The sequence below is a fragment of the Puma concolor genome, chromosome A1, assembly GCF_028749965.1.
Source record: "Puma concolor isolate L17-30 chromosome A1, mPumCon1.1.hap2, whole genome shotgun sequence".
NCBI classification, from domain to species: domain Eukaryota; kingdom Metazoa; phylum Chordata; class Mammalia; order Carnivora; family Felidae; genus Puma; species Puma concolor.
In genome coordinates this window covers 37,054,985-37,073,118 of record NC_141667.1, presented here as the reverse complement: position 1 = coordinate 37,073,118, position 18,134 = coordinate 37,054,985, and the positions used below count along the sequence as shown (strand labels likewise).

At 35.9% G+C, this 18,134-nt stretch overlaps 1 protein-coding gene across 1 annotated transcript in view; it reads left to right on the top strand.

Annotated features, from left to right (window-relative positions):
• HCN1 (hyperpolarization activated cyclic nucleotide gated potassium channel 1) overlaps positions 1–18,134 on the top strand; it is a 393,972-nt gene that overhangs the window by 282,015 nt on the left and 93,823 nt on the right. Inside the window, exon 4 of the mRNA XM_086678519.1 lies at positions 1,875–2,093. Within this exon, the coding sequence (XP_086534645.1) occupies positions 1,875–2,093 (219 nt within the window). The remainder of the gene's footprint in view (positions 1–1,874; positions 2,094–18,134) is intronic.

Here is an 18,134-nt window from a genome sequence, read left to right as displayed (position 1 = left end):
ATTGTATAAAACTTAAGTACACACACTAACAAGCACCTTAAATCAGTGAAATATGAGTGAGATCAATGGATGGTACTCATGTCAATTTCCTGGTTGTAACATTGTACATACTTTGCAGGATGTTACTATTTTGGATGAAAGGTGCATGGGTTCTCTATTATTTCTTAAAATTTGCATGTTAATCTATACTTATCTTAAAGTAGAAAGTTTAATTAAAAATCACATACATGAAACTAGTTTGTATAGAGTTTAATCTTCATTGAAAAATGTTCCATTAGAATCATCAGCTCCAGATGTACTAAAAATTTTTTTTTTAATTTTTTTTTTCAACGTTTATTTATTTTTGGGACAGAGAGAGACAGAGCATGAACGGGGGAGGGGCAGAGAGAGGGAGACACAGAATCGGAAACAGGCTCCAGGCTCCGAGCCACCAGCCCAGAGCCCGACGCGGGGCTCGAACTCACGGACCGCGAGGTCGTGACCTGGCTGAAGTCGGACGCTTAACCGACTGCGCCACCCAGGCGACCCCTAAAATTTATGTTAAATCAGAAATTTATGCCAATGTTATCATAATCTATAGAATATTCTAAGTAGTTCCAGTAATAGGTGCATCAACAGAAAGATCTTTCTTAAAATTTCTCAGAAACTATCAGAAATTATTTGTGATCTTACCTTAGCCAAAACAAGTGATGTCACTTACAATTTTATAGTTGAAAATGAAATTGCTAATTGTAAAAATGTTGATGACCTAAGAAATGGATTTGCAGAAAATTAAACCAGAAAAATTATATGATCAATATATCACAATAATACAGTATTTCTATTTATCATATTATATATAACTATGACACAAAAATATTATTTTTTGAAGTGTATAAATTTATGTTGTTATTCATCTATCACTATTACTATCATAAGTAATAAAATATTTTAAAGGCAAATTTAGTATCTATTATTATCTTTAACGGCACTTTTTTCTTACATTTTGAACTAATGGATCCCAAATTTTCATTTTGCACTGGACCTCATAAATTGTCTTGGGCCAGGAACTTGATACAAATTGATCCAAATAGTCCTTTAAATTTTATCAAAGGGTAGATAAGATATATTGAATAGCTTATTTTTGTAGAATAGAGTTTGGAGTAAATTTTTGAAAGCTTTCAGAAATTGCATCCAGCAACTAATCTCAGAAGTCAGCTCTTTTTTTTTCCAGAGGGTTTGCCAAGATATTATTTTGCTTATTTTATTTTATAAAAAGCCAACAAGATTCATCCATCATCAATCCTGACATTTGAATCCCAATCTACATTACCCTGAAAGAGGACTTCAAGGAAGTCTTTCCATTTATCAGACCTGCATTGCCAAAATGTTTGTGTATGTTTCATTTAAGAAGTATAGAATTAAGGACTATGCAAATATATCCATTTGGATTTTAAATCTAAACATCGTAGTTTTGATAAAAATTCCTATACATAGACCCATCAACTTCATACTTACCTGCAACATTTCTCATCTTGCAAATACGTTGCAAGAAAATGACCACATTTCCTTGAAACTTTGGAGTCAGTCTCTCAGCATTCATTCTCGGCATTTTTATATGACAGTCACACCATTGTCCCAAAAGGAATTTTAGTTTTAAAGACAACAAACCTAAAACTGACTGGAATGCATATATTATCAGTAGATTATTTCTGTTTCCTAGTGGTAGGCAAGTTTTGGAAACCGCAGGTCATTTGAGTAGCAATTAAATGTTCCATTACAAGGATGTTTCTCCATACTCGTTACTCTATAATGTTTTTGTGTACGGGTCATACTCACTTTTTATTCTGCCATCCTAATGACTCAGCCTGTTTTCTCTTTCCCTTCTCTTCCAGAATGATTCGTGGGGAAAGCAGTATTCATATGCACTCTTCAAAGCTATGAGTCACATGCTGTGCATTGGGTATGGAGCCCAGGCCCCAGTCAGCATGTCTGACCTCTGGATTACCATGCTGAGCATGATCGTTGGGGCCACCTGCTATGCCATGTTTGTCGGCCATGCCACGGCTTTAATCCAGTCTTTGGATTCTTCAAGGCGCCAATATCAAGAGAAGGTAATTTGTTTCATCACTACCATCTCCAACCAGCTAGTTTGTAAATTGAATTAATAGTGTTCACAGTAACTAAACCATTATTCTGTCAAAAACATAATGAAACAAAATGGATAAAACAGGAAAACACAGTCTGTTTTGATATTTTAAGGTTGCTCTAAGATGCTTGCTATATAGTTACTTGTTTTCAATTTATTTGTTGAATAACGTTTTTAAATCTGAATTTACATTCACAGAAAAAACAGTTACATGTTTCAGAATGCATTAAGCTGATTTAAAGTATTATCATCGATCATGTTCTATCATATTTCCACAGTAAAATAATATAACGCCTCCTCTAATGTATGTTAGAAAAACGTTAGCGATTAAATGAAAACAGGCAGCCATTGCACATGTCCCTCTGTTTCTCTGCATTACAATCATAATTTATATTATAATCCATATGCTTAGCTGAACATATGTTGCTCTTATATCTAGATAAGTCACCACACCCTCTAGTCTTAAAAATGCATATTAACAGCTGCTGTCGTGCATTCTTCTGCACAATGTGTTAATTAAAATGATTGCAGCTCTAAACTTTTCTCAAGAGAGAGAAAAGTAAATATATGCAATGATACATTCATTGGATTTTTTTTTCATATGCTGAATTACTTTCACTGGGGCTAAACTTTGGATAGTCAGACAGTAATTGTATACTCGACCAAACATCCTTAACTTTTTGACAGATAAAGAAGAGTATTTCCTAACTGAAGGAAGATTTTATAATGCAGAAGTTTAGTTAAACATGGCAAACTATATAGTATACACCTTGCCAAAGAGCATTTCTGGAAGCAATGGCTAAAATAGTTCTAGAATACTTCTAGTGAGTGATAACCAGCTTAGACTTATAATTACTTACAAAATAGCCAAAGATTGTTTCAGTTGTTGTTTTATTTACAGACATTTTCAACACTATAATCACACAATACGAGAAAAGGAGCCCAGATACTTTATTTCCCTTGAATGTAATGACACTGCCATCGACTACTGCAATGAGCAAGTTGGTATTTTGTTACTGAAATAATGAAGAGGTGAACCACCAAAATTGCTTCAAGGTTCATTTTAAAATAAAGCCTCCAATTAAACTGGAAAAAAAACAAAGCACATAGTAAGGGAGAGGAGACTTCATACAATGGTGACTTTGACTGAAAATTGTATACTCGAAGGGATTTGGGCTAACATAATGAGGCTTTAAGATAAGATTGCAGCAAGGTGTATGTTTCTATTATACTGTTTTTTTTCTCTTTCAGTTGATACTGCTTTAGAAAAAAAATGCTCTTTTCCCATCTCCTTCTGTCTGCATCATTGGTACCTATTTTTCTTAAAACCAAATCTTCAATTTCTGGTATTGCATTTATTACCATTGCACTGCATGTTAGGTGAATTCACTATTTTTATGTTTTTAGACCTGCTTTAAAGCCAGGCTTAGGGGCGCCTGGGTGGCTCAGTCAGTTAAGTTTCCAACTTCAGCTCAGGTCATGATCTTGTGGTTCGTGAGTTCGAGCCCTGCATCAGGCTATATGCTGACAGCATGGAGCCTGGAGCCTGCTTGGGATTCTGTGTCTCCCTCTGTCTCTACCCTTACCCCACTCATGGTCTGTCTGTCTCTCTCTCTGTCTCTCTCTCTGAAAAATAAACATTAAAAATTAAAAAAAATAAAAACAAAGCCAGGTTTAACTTGGAAACCCAATTAATTCAACGACGCAATCATAGACATTTATAAGCAAAAATGTTCTGATGCCTGCAATAATAAAAATCGTCAAGTTCTTGATATTACAAGGGCTTAATAGAAGGCAGGCATACTGAGGTAATCCTTTGTTACTTTTTTGACATATGGTACAATCTACACAGAAAGAGCTGATTACAAATATACATATATATATATTATTCTGAATGTTTCCTAAACTAGAGTTATACAATATATTATCTTTTAAATGTTTTCAAAGTTCATCAAAATTGTATCATATATCAGTGTTTAGTTACCTTTTTTTGGCTCATTTATATCCCATTGTATGGATATAATACATTTGTTTATCCATTTATCAGTCGATGGACATTTGAGTTGTTTCCTCCTCTGGCTATTGTGAATAGAGCTGCTGTTAAAATTTGAGTACAAGTGTAATATGAGTATCTGTTTTCATTGCTTTTAAGCATGTACCTACGAGTGGAATTGCTGGGTCATATAACAATTTTATGTTTATCTTTTTGACAAGCTGCTTTTTCTTGTAGTTAATATTTGTTCTTTAAGTGTATTAGAACCATCTCCATGGATGACTGTAAAATTAATATCGATATTATTTTCACTGATGTTATTTTTCATCAAAAATAATTTTATATTTTTGAGGTAAAAGAAAGAGCTCCAATACATTTTATAGTAGTCATTCAGGTTGCACTGGTTCAACCCACCTAATCTGGCCCCAGAATTCATTCCTCGACATTGTTGTCTCTCCATCACTTGCCCTACAGTTTGGCTGCAGTGAAAGTATTGATCAAATCTAGTCTAGTGCACTACTGTATGCTCTAGTCTACTGCAAGTTATCCAGCCTACTGTGTGTGTCTGGAATCTCAGGGTCATTTAATTCTGTCTTCCTAGGGAACATCTGTTCGTTCTTGCTTTCCCAACCTGAAGACGTTCTATCATCCTAAGCAGTAGCATTAGGTCCTCTGATTTTGAGATCCTTATCTACGCAATTTCCCAATGATAGTAATCTGAAAGGGATAGAGTGTCATCATCATCATCACCGTCACCACCATCATCATCATCATTATTTTCACTCTTGACCAAAAAAAAATGTGATGTAGCATTGCAGATTAAACTCTGACTTGAATCACACTGTATGCTGCTGATTTCATGGGGTATCATGTTTTGTATTCTGATATTTCAGACAGCTACATTTTCCCCTTCTGCCAGATAAGGTGACTTTAAAGCATGAGACAGGTGGCATTTAAAATGTGCCTCTCCTGATGCTCTGCTCTGGATTACTAGCAGGCTTCATAGTTTCTGTAACTGGGATATTGAACAAGCTCAATTTCAGAAATAACCAAAAGCAATCATATTTTTTGTCTCCAACTGTTTATTTAGCAAAAGGGTCATTTTATTCTGAACAAATAAAATCCCTCCAAGATCTTTTTGGGGCTAGAAGCCAGGAATTAGAACATACTCCATAGGCTCTCTTCTCTCTCCTGTTATAAGCCTATTAGGAGCTACTATTTGTCACTAGGGAGGAGACACAAGGAGGGATTAAAGGGAAGGGAAGAGGCCGTTTTTTGTTGTTGTCATTGTTGTTTTTAGTTTATTTATTTTGAGAGGAGAGAGAGAGAGAGAGAGAGAGAGAGAGAGAGAGAGAGAGAGATTGAGAATATGCATGCACGGGAGGGACACAGAGAGAGAGAGAATCCCAAAGCAGGCTCCACACCGTGAGTGTGGACCCTGATGCGGGGCTTGAACTCACAAACCATGAGATCATGACCTGAGCTGAAACCAAGAGTTAGACGCTTAACCGACTGAGCCACATAGGAGCCCCAGGAAGAAGCAGTTTTAATCCCTTGCTAGATGTGTTATGCTAGTGTTCTTTGATGGGTATGGCAGATGATTAAAGCTGACACTTCTTTATGAGATCCTTTGGGCTCTTCACGTAACACCCCCTGAGTCTCCCTCCTGCACTTCCTTAGTCCTGCGAAATCCGGAAGTTATCTCCAACCTCCTTCTGCTCTGGGCTCCTTGCTTTGCCAGGTGGTACTCTTGGACAGGACCCAAGATGTAAAGCTGGCTCCCTGTGTGGCTCAGATCTGGTCCACAGAGAAGCACTCCTGCATCCCTCTCTTCACCCATCCCTCAGTGTTCTGCCTCCTACCACCAAAGCAATGAGGATCCTGTGTCTAGCCTTCCCCAATTCTTTGGCAGGAGTCAGACCCTGTCCACAAGTTAATTCTGTGTTCTTATATGTGACTCCCAACAATATGATCTTATTTCAGAGATACCCAAGTGGTTTTCTTGAAGGTGTCTCCCCAGGGAAAGTGTTAGAAGGTAGCCCTCCCACCCTCTATCCCAAAGGGGGCTGAGAAAGGGACTCAGAACAATCACTCTCTCTGAAGAAACCTGCTCAGGAAAATTCTCATTCTACCTTCTTGACATCTGTGGAGCTCCGATGGAATTGAGACCTCCTGGAGGCTTTATCCTTGCATCACCATTTACTTTTATAAACCAGTATATGAGAGACCACTTTACACAGGCTGTTTGTAGTTAAGTTCTGGAGAAGTCAAAAGTTATGTGGGGCGCCTGGGTGGCGCAGTCGGTTAAGCGTCCGACTTCAGCCAGGTCACGATCTCGCGGTCCGTGAGTTCGAGCCCCGCGTCGGGCTCTGGGCTGATGGCTCAGAGCCTGGAGCCTGTTTCTGATTCTGTGTCTCCCTCTCTCTCTGCCCCTCCCCCGTTCATGCTCTGTTTCTCTCTGTCCCAAAAAAATAAATAAACGTTAAAAAAAAAAATTAAAAAAAAAAAAGTTATGTGCAGATTTTCAACTGTGCTGTGGGGTCACCACCCTTAACCCCCATGCTATTTCAAGGGTCACCTATACATATAAATGTTCCCTAGTCAACTGTTTGGAAATGTTGATTGAAAAATGCATCAGAGTATGGTTTCTTTGGATAAATGTGTGCACCTTGAACATTTAATTTATTGTCTCTGCCCTCCGTGCCAACCCCCTCATGTATTTTTAAGTGATTAAAACGTACTTTGGGGGCACATGAATGGCTCAGTCAGTTAAGCGTCCAGCTCTTTATTTTGGCTCAGGTCATAATCTCATGGGTTCATGAGTTCGAGCCCAAATTGGGCTCCATGCTGACAGCCCTCCCCTGCTCATGCCTGCTCTCTCTCTCTTTCAGAATAAATAAACTTAAATAAAATAAAATAAAATAATTGTATAAAACAATTAAATTAAAAATTAGATATTTGGAAAATACCTATCTAGAAAAACTCCCCAAAGTATGCCTGGGTGGCTGGTAGTTAAGCATCCAACTTCAGCTCAGGTCATGATCTCACAGTTTGCAAATTCGAGCCCCACATCAGGCCCTGAGACAGCATGGAGCCTGGAGCCTGCTTGGAATTCTTGGAATTCTCCCTCTCTCTCTGCCCATCCCTTGCTTTTACTCTGTCTCTTTCTCTCTCTCAAAAATAAATAAACATTAAAAAAAAATTTAGAAAAACTCCCCAAAGTGATGAGTATTCCTTTTTTTTTTTTTTTTCTTTTTTAACTGACGTTGGGTAGTTACTCTCTTTTCTAGATAGGTCTGCAGTTCACCTACTCTTCAGGAGATGAAACTGCTTTTCATCATCCTGTGCCTTTGTACTACTGCAACTTAGTTCTAACACTTGGGCACCTCCAGGGAGCCTACTACTATTTTTAGACTTGTCACTCGCCTTCCTGTCATATAATTATAGTAATAGCAGCTTTTAGGTGTACAGTTTTCCCTCTGTAATAAGGAAGAATTACAACATAAAACGCATCATGAACTTAGACTAAGAAAAACTTTCAACTCACCTTGGTAGGCTTAATGTACATGAAAGATTTTTAATGTAAAATTTGAATATGACTGAAGAATCATGTTAATTATATGAGGAAATTATCACATCGAAATACATTTATACACTGAATAGCTTCCTGAATCCAGGAAGCAGAGCGTATAAATCCAAGACAGGTGCAGGAATGATTTGTTTAAATAGACCATGCTTTCTAATGGTAGAGCCCAAGACAGTGAGCCAGTGCTACTCCAGGCTTCAAATATTGATTATATTATATAAATTTTTAAAAATTACATATTCTCAATTTAATAATGATAAGAAATTTAAAAGCTAAATTTATCCAAAAGAACAATGATACAATTTTCTTCATCTTAGCATGAGTTTATATGACTCTCATGAAAGGCCCTTTGGACTAAGAAGGTACGGTTTAATAGAAGTAGTTTCTCACTCATAAAAGTGAGTTGTATGTAATCCTATATGCAGCCATATTGAATTATACAGTTTTATGTAATCATAGCAACAACATAATATCCTAAACCTAGTCGGTCCAGGAAAATGTTTTTTTTTCTTGATTTTAATTCATAATCCATAAATCCTTATTTTTTCCTTGTAAATGAAAAACTATTAACAGGACTATCGCATACATTTCTTAATCCACAGAAATCTTTTTCTTGTTTAATCAGTCTAATCTCCCAAAGTTGTATAAGCTAATGGTATGACCAAAGACAAAAAGCTAAGCCCCAAGACCTCCTCTCATTTTCAATCCACTCAAATCCCATTTGCAATAAAGCAGATTTCACATCAGTTAAAGTTACTATGGTTAATGTAGATATCTTGTCGGTAATACGCCCTTCCAAAAGAATTTGGGTGAAGGACGGATGATGCCATATCAACTTTTAAATTCTTACAAATCTCTCCACCAACCTTCATTTCCAGGCAAATAAATTTTTCTCAACAAACTAAATGAGTCTGACCTGTTATACCCTTCACCCTACCCCTTTATATATTTTTACCCCTTTCACTATTTACATGGGTTATGCCCTTCTCTTGGGAGGGCTGTGACATCTTCTCTGATCATCTCAACCTATAGTAACTTGTTTATTGTATCTATTTTATCTGTCCAGGGGAGTATAAGCACCATGATGGGAACACTTGTTTCTCAACTTTTGTGTAGCTCAGCCCTATACACAGAAACCTCAGTATTATGATGCTGAGGTTACAACAGTACGCAGAAGGGACAGTGAGGATTTAGAATGTTTACTGGTCTGGCCTTTATTCTAACATAAATAGGAAGAAGAGTTCACAATTTGAACTTTTCTGAATGCTGTCACTTGAGTATACATAACACATCTTTTAAAAGTTATGTTGTTTATTTACTTATACATAAGCGTACTGTAAAGATCTTGCTTCATGTTACAGCACTTACTTGCTTATGTATTATATGTATGTATTTAGCTTAAACACAGATGAAAATTTAATTTTCAATATGCTTTCTCCTCTGGAATTCTGAGATTGATTTCTCTGTAAGTAAAAGGTACATTATCAAAGTGTCTTTCATCAGGGTTGAAGCAATTTCTTTGTTTCTGGGTTGATCAGGAAGGTGTTCTCCTTTAGGACATGATGGAACCCATTGTCTAGAAAAGATGGATGGGTGAGTTCATCACTCTTGCCATGCAATTCTGAGTCTTCAAAAAAAAAGACTCTATAACTAGAGCAAAGAGGAAAAATTTGGAGTAGTGAATACGATAGTTTGTAGGTAATGCTATTATTTTAAAAAGAAAGGAAGAACATTTACATCCTGCTTTTCAACCTATCTTCATTATCAAGAAATTTAGTCAGTTGAGCTGCTAGTTTGGTTTACTGATTTTGTGGGCTGTGTTAGTATTTATCCTCAGAAAAGCAAAGAGGCTTTGAAGTTATAACGATCTTGACCTTGGAAAATCAATTTGACCCAATGCTTAAGTTAAAAATGGCTGGATGCCTTCATTTTCATTGGGAACATTCTTAGGAGGAAGATGTAGCTCTAAAATCCATGTGCATTCAGCAAAATGTTTCACTTGCTTTTTCTTCCTTCTTCGTAAAGTCTTCCTTCCTTTACAAATGAGAATGCCACGAGCACAACTCCCACATGGTTCCTTAATTAGTCAGAAAGATTTCCAATGCTGCTATACCATATACTTTTTGCTTCCCAGGAGCTGAATTTAACATACTCTGGTATGTTAAAGTGGTCGTATTGCCAAATGTTCTCAGGCCAAGGAGATCCTAAGACTGGGGATATCTTTGAGATTTTCTCCTAGGAACACAGCCAGTGCAGTAGCCCTGGGGTTAGCTTCATGTGACCACTTGAGCTGCTAACAAACCAGGCTCCTGGCAGAATGATGATGCTTTATTTTCAGCAGAGAAAAATGTTTTACACTAAGTACTGTTATAATGATAGGAGCAAGTAAAGGGAGAGAGTCTGAAGCTGTTAATTTAACTAAGGTGAAAAATAGAAATTTGCCAATTGTAAATCTCTTATACCACCAACTTTCAACCAACCTTTATATTTTAATATATTCTATGAGGAGATATGATATCCCTTTTCACTCAATGATACTTTCTATACCAATATTCTAGTTATAGACTGAAATTTCCCTTACCTTTGCTGTAGGTATTCATGGTTCCAGGGCTGCACAAAGTGACAAAACTTGGCCCTTAGCAATCCTTCATTTAATTCTTTGCAGTTTACATTTATCGTTTGTAGCTCATCTAACAGCTTCTTGTAATGGCTCTAAAGTAGAGTTGCATTTTCTACCATTTTCTTTTTTGATTGATCTACTGACTTAATTTTTTTAGAAATGTTTGAATTTTCATTTGAATTTGTACTCCCCAAAGTTCTCTTTCAAGTATTGTGCTATATTGTTTTTTTTGTCCCTTATATATCGTAAGACATAAATACATTATTAAGCACTTTCACAGGGCAGAAGCTTGGTCACCAGAGATCCATTAGTCTGGCAAGAACCCACAATGGATAATAATTACTGAATGTAACTTGTATTTGCTTAGTCAGATCACGGGTCACATTTGAAATAGGCCTTAAAGAATGCAGGATCTCCTTGGCCTGAGAACATTGGGCAACACAACCACTTTAAAGTACCTTAAATTAAGCTCCTGGGAATCAACAGGCAGAGATAGTCACTACGAGAGAAATGCCCCAGAAAAGAGCCCTAATTTTGTGAGGATTGCTGGAAGACAGGAATAAAATCTACAAAGGCCCAGAGGTGGATATGTGAGGGAATATTGAATTGTCTAATTTGAGTGAAGCAAAAACTACCTTGCTGGGGAAACTGTGAAATAATATTGGGTTATAGTCCACATACAGTAGTTTTGAATGCGGAAATGATGAAATCATACATTGGGGAAAGGATACCCACTGCAAAATTTTAGCAATGGGATGTAGTAATTGAAGCTGTCTTTTAGGAATGTAAATTAGCAGTGCATGAGATATGATGTACTCTTAACCTAGACTATAAGGTTCCAAGATCAAGTAGATCACTACATAAATGCTTACTCTAGGTTAACACAACATATTAAACAGGAACAGGAATTCCAGGCTTGTAAGTAAATAGGGACACTAGTTAATAAAACCGTTGTAAATGACATTCTTTTTATAAGGAATTATAATCCAAATAGCCTCTAGAGATAAGGTGTTATGTGAGTCAGGTCCCAAATAGTCTATTTTTTTTAATCTGTTCAATGCATATCTATCAAATACTTACTATGTGTCAGGTCTGGTAATAGAGGCTAGGCATACAATGTGAACAAATAAATATGGTACTCTCCCTCATCAAGCTTCTTATAGTACAGTAGATGGGAGAGGGAGGGGCATGACACCCAGTAACAAGATTCAAAGAAAGCGGTGAACTCTTACAAAAATTTTCAAGTGCTACGAAAGGAAATATAAAGACGCAATAAGGGATTTTAAGAATTTGACATGATTCCCATGGGGTGTAGTGGGGGCAGGGAGAAGAAAAAAAGATTTATGAAGAAACCCAAAGAATGAGTAGAAGGGAGAGGGTGAAGTGAACAACATGAGGGAATGCACAGAGGTGTAAAAAGGTTTGCCATGATTCAAGAAGACACAGGAAAGTGTGCTTAGAGCAGAGAAAAATGAAATGGCTCTGGATGAGACTGAAGAGATTAACATGTGTCAAGTTGGGAGAACCTCACTGGCCTACTTGACCATGTTGTACTGTATCCTAACGGCTATGAGTCTTATAAGAATTTGAAGCAGAAGAGAGGTATGATTAGATTTGAAATTTTTAAGAGTGTTCAAAGCCTCTTGTAGGCAGCATATAGATGGGTCTTTGTTTTTCAATCCATTCTGTCACACTATGCCTTTTGATTGGAGCGTTTAGTCCATTTACATTCAAAGTAATTATTAATAGGTATTGTCATTTCATTGCTTGTTTTGTGGTTGTTTCTGAAGACTTTATCTGATTCTTTTTGTCTTTCTCTTTTTCATGGTTTTCTGGTTTTCTTTCAAATGTCATATCTTCTTTATCCATTTGTTCATCGTTGGACACTTGGGCGCTTCCATATTTTGGCTATTGAAAATAATGCTGCAGTAAACATCGGGGTGCATATATCCACTTAAATTAGTGTTTTCATATTCTTTGGGTAATACCTAGTAGTGCAATTACTGGATCACATAATAATTCTATTTTTTAATTATTTGAGGAACCTCCGTTCTGTTTTCCAAAGTTACTGTACTGGTTGCATTCCCACCAACAGTGCCTAAGAACTCATGAATTTTGCACTTAACATGTTGTCTGAACTTTAAATACAAATTAAGTACTTCCACTATACAAATGAGGCAAGTCTAAACCACTGTGATGCAAGATATTTTCAACTTTTTTCTGACTATACCAATATTTTACTTAAAGGGTACAAACATATTATTCAGATGATAATATAAGATAGATTATTATATTTCATATTTACTGCTTCAGCTTTGCCAAGTAAAATTATCTTAGAATAGTATATTCAATTTAAAAGATTTCTTGCTGTCCTCCTACTTCACCAAGTTATTATTAAAACTAATGAGCTAAAATTTTGGAAGTTATTTAAGCAATTGGGGAAAAGCCACTATTAAAATACGTAGCATTAGCATATTTAAGGAAAAATAATCTTCAACTTCAGTATTGCAGTTTTATTAAGCAATATTCGGAGGGGATTCAAGATGTCTACTAAATGACACAAATAGATTATTTCCACTTTTTCCTCATTGAGAACAGATTGCTAGTAATCATGACTGCCTGAATTAAGTTCCACCCTTGAATTTAGTGGAAAAGCAACATATTAGAAACAGGTGCAGAGCTGCTGAAGGTAGGTGCATGGAGAGGAAAGAGAGAAATGAATTTACAGCAGAGCAAGAACAGGAAAATGATTAAAAACCACATTTCACAACTAAAAAGCCAGTCCTGTGGCACAATGCAGTGTAGGACCATGCTCTGTCTGCACAGGTAGCTTTCAACTGGTTTAGATCAGGCTCTGGTTGGAGGACTCCCATCCTGCATCTGGGTCCACCAAATTTTGACCAGTTTATAAAATGTATTTTTACTACGCTGTTTGTTCCCTCTGTTTTGGTGGCATATGGCAGGCAGATTGTACAGCTGAGCTGGTTCTATAGACATGAGAATTTTGGCTTACACATATTTTAAAAGGTGAGGAGGCTCCGAATCACGTCATAGTAATGGCCAGAAAATAGTGAACGGTTCATGTTTCTTACAAGAGCTGTGAACATTCTCAAACAGCTGCATGGGAATCAAATAGATGATAATTGTGGAATTTTGTTTTCCAGTTTAGCCAAACTTACTTTTTCTTAAATTGCATTCAGCATATAATTTCTCCAGATTTTTCATCCAAAATTTGTAGTAGTTAAAAACAAACACAAAAATTCTAAAAAACACTTAAATTTACCCTTAAAAAGGTGGTAAACATTACTCCAAATATCAGGACTTTTACAACTGATTTGAGGAATGATTCTTCTGAAATGCTTTTAAAGGGTAAAGGGGTAAAAGTGTTAATTGTCTGGAAGTTTTCTTTATTGGAACACCATTCCCTGATTGGATGACTCATTCTTCCTGGCTTCTTGGCAATGTTATAGCCTCCTAGTCATGCAAGCTACAGGAAGTTGTGCGTTGGAGAAATCATAAAATTTTAAAAATTACATTTATAGATCAATTCTCCTTTTTTAAAAAATGATTCAGATGACTAGATTCTAACTTCAATAAATTAACAAAGTCTTCTTTATGCAATCACGGTAATAATACCTTTAATTAGCAATCTGAAACATCTAGCATAAAGAATGCCATATCACCACATTTTGTAGACTTATCATAAAATATCCCATTTTCCATCTGAGTTTTAGATATTAATAACTAGAGGCTGAATCTATGCAATTTTAAAGAATCATAACAAAGAAAATAATCAGTATTCTGAGAATGAGTATGCATGGGGGCTCACCTATATTAGAACATATCTATAGGAACGTATCTGCATTTTTTAAATGGCTCGATTATCATCCAGATAGCTAATGCTATATAGACAACATTAGCATCAATACTTCCTTGGCTTAAAAGATATTAGGTTCCATTTTTTGATGTTATTGATACTGGAAAGAAGGAAGATTTTTCTGTTTAAGTATCCTTATTATGATTGTATTCTCAATTAATTCACATTTTAGAGATAAGAAGCCTGTGATCCAGAGAGATTAAGTTATATTCCGTATTCCCACATCTAGCTAGCAGAGTGGCAACAATACAAAGCAGCATTCTTATTTTCTAACCCAGTGTGCTTTGAAGAGATGCATAGGGAGCTAAGGAGGATAAAATTATCAGAGGTATTTTACAGGTCAGCCTTTGCATTTTCCTTCCAACCTCCAAAAACAGACCATAGCATCCAAAGACCCTGTTCTCAGATAAAATTACTATGCTAAGATTGTTGCATTTGTATAAACAAATTTTGGGGGGAAAAAAAACAGTGATGTTCAAGTCAGAGCATATTAATTGCCTTTTTCCTTGATCGAGACTGTGTACTTGGTAAGCAAGAGTATTAGTGGTCATTGTATACAGATATAAATAACTTTTCACTAAAAAATTATTTTGCCAGTGCTGTTTAGATGCTTTCAGCTTTATAAACAGTGCATTTACACTTCAGAAAATCAATTTCCATGATTTTTATTGACAGTGAAATAGTAACCCACAGATTTCATATTGTCGTACAGTTTTTCTTTGATATAGTTAATGTAATATACACACCATTCAGATGTCGGAGGGTTGTTAATATCCCATTACATTCATCAATCAGGTTTTGTACACAAACCTTTTCATTTATTTGAAAGCAAATGTACATGCCACAGCAGCACGTTTATAGAACCCCTAGTAGTGCAAGGAGATCTAAAGGGAAACATGAGGGCAGAATGTGTTAAGCATTCATCATTAGCATCTGCTAACAAACTTGCAGAGCAATTACTTTTTTTATTTAATAGTTGGAGAACCTGTCGTATAGATGGCTTGGAAAATTTATCTCACGAGCAAGACACAGAGCATTTCATTCTTTCAGAATTAGGTACGTCTGTCAGTGCCATGGGTTTGCTAGCAACTTTATACATGTTTCTCAGCGGTTGTAGAAGTTCAGTTCGTTTTCTGGAGTAGATATATGTGAAAATACTACTTGAGTTAGCATTTTATTCCTTTGTATTTTAATATTAAATCATTGCTGGAAAATATTAAGTATTTTTGACATTAGCCGGAAATAACTCATTATTTTTAAATGAGTGAAAGTTAACTTATTAAAAAAAAAGCTAACTGATTAAAAAAGTTTTATTTCCTTATGAAATTTGAAAACTAGTTGTGGAAATTGAAATTATGTACTCATGTTTTAATACATTATTTATTTTTTAAGAAAATTAGTACAAAAGTGTTGCAGTAATTTAAAAGAAGAAGTGGTGGCATTAAACATACAAAAGGTAGGAGCGCCAGGGTGACTCAGTCAGTTAAGCATCTGACTTCAGCTCAGGTGATGATCTCATGGTTTGTGAGTTCGAGCCCCATGTCAGGCTCTATGCTCACAGCTTGGAGCCTGGAGCCTGCTTCAGATTCTCTCTCTCTCTCTCTCTCTCTCTCTCTCTCTCTCAAAAAATCAACATTAATTTTTTTTAAATATACAAAAAGTATAATAGCATAGTAATCTGTAACAAATAAGCAGTGTATTCGAGTGATAATGTTTGTTCTGATATTTGCACAATGATGGGGGGAGCACTATAGGGTCTACTATTTTCTGTAGAAACTTGCCTAACATTCTTATATCAATGCAAGTTCTGAGCATTCCTCTGAGGTTTTTCAGAAAACTATGAAGCTATCATCAAAAATACCTGGTTTCGTGTGGAATATACCTTATTAATAGGCTTATGTTCTTCATTTCTGCACCTGCTAACCTTATTATTAATATTCTTATATAAATTAATGTTAAGAAATCGTGTAAGGAACCTAGCTTTGTTCCCTTGAAAAGAGCTTTGCAATATCATAACAAGTCTCCTCTAATGGAAAACACAGTATGATTCAGAGTAGCTGAAGATAGCTGCTAATAATTACTATGCTCACAGCACACTTATCTTGACTGTGCCATTTTCTCTAGAAAAGGAAATAACATTTAATATTTTCTAGTTTTACAAAGAGTAAGGGAATTAACCTCACGTTGAACAAGCAACAGGATGTCTTAATTGCTTATTGCAAAGGTTTCCTGTGTTATTAAAGTAACAAAAAGATGTTCTTAAGATCCTCTGACACTAAAATATAATATTACTGTATCTATGGTATATAAAAGGAGATTCAGATCTAGCAAGGGCACACAGTGTACAAGAAATTCATAGGTGTCTTATCAGGCATCAGGGTCATGATATTTTAGGCTCTTTAGTTTTTCTTACTTCTGTGGTAAAATATATATAACACAAAATTTATAATTATAACTATATTTTTCTGTACTCATGTTATAAACATATTTAATAACCCAGAACTCAGAAATTTAGAATATTACTGTCCCCACAGTGTCATCCCCAATATAACTTCAGTTCTTCCAGAGTGTCTTCATACTATGCACTAGATATCCATAATATATATAGAAAATAATGAACTGGCACACTTCAACTTACTCTTTTGAGTTCTTGCTTTTTCTCTTAATGATATATCTTAAATACATTTTCATATTTGTCATTATTTAAAATTTGACTAGGGGTGCCTGGGTGGCTCAGCAGATGAGTGTCCAACTCTGGATTTCAGCCTAGGTCACAATCTCATGGTTCATGAGATTGAGCTCCACATGGGGCTCTGTGCTGACAGCACGGAAGCCTACTTGGGATTCTCTTTCTCCCTCTCTCTCTACCCCTCCCCTGCTCACGTGCTGTCTCTCTCTCTCTCTGTCTCTCTCTGTCTCTCTCTCTCTCTCAAAATAAATAAACTTTAAAAATTTTTGATTTTTTTTATTGTTGTAAGAACACTCAACATGAGATCTACCCTCAACAAGTTTTTAGTTATAACAATATATTCTTGTTGACTATGGATGCAATGTTGTACCACCCACCTCCAGAGCTTATTTATCTGTCTTAACTGAAACTTTTTCTGTTGATGAGTAACTTCCCTTTTTCTCCTCCCTCCAGCCCCTGCAACCACCATTCTCTTCTTTGGTCCTATGAATTTGACTATTTTAGAGACCTCATGTAACTGCAATCACACAGCATCTGTCACTCTGTGACTGGTCATTTAACTTAGTATAGTGTTCTACAGGTTCATCCATGTCCTTGCATATTGCAGAATTACCTTCCTTTTAAGGCCAAATAGTGTTCCATTGTATGCATATACCGCCTTTTTTTTTTTTTTAATTCTGTTGATGGACATATACACTGTTATCACATCTTGGCTACTGTGAATACTGGTGCTACAATTTCATTGAGATCTTGATTTTAATTATTTTGGCTAAATACCCAGAAGTAGGATTGCTGGATCATATGGTATTTATATTTTTAATTTTTTGAGAAATTTCCCTACTGTTTATCATTAGCGGTTGCACCATTTTGCATTTCCACTAACAAGGTGCCAGTGTTCTAATTTATCCACTTCCTCACTTGTGTTTTGTTTTGGTGTTTGGTTTTTGAGAATAGTCGTACTGGCAAGTGTGAGGTGATATCTCCTCGCTGTTTTGGTTTTCATTTCCTTTGATCATTAATGACATGGAACACTTTCTCTTTTACCTGTTGGCTGTTTGTATTTCTTCTTTGGAGAAATGCCTATTCAAGTCCTTAGCCTTTTTTTTAAAATGTGTTATTACTTTTTGCATGTATGTGGTTTTGGTATTTTGTTTTTACTAATGAGTTATAGGAGTTCCTTGTGAACCTATCTCACTCTTTTTATTTATTTTTATTGTAGTATGCAACTATCACCATTATCC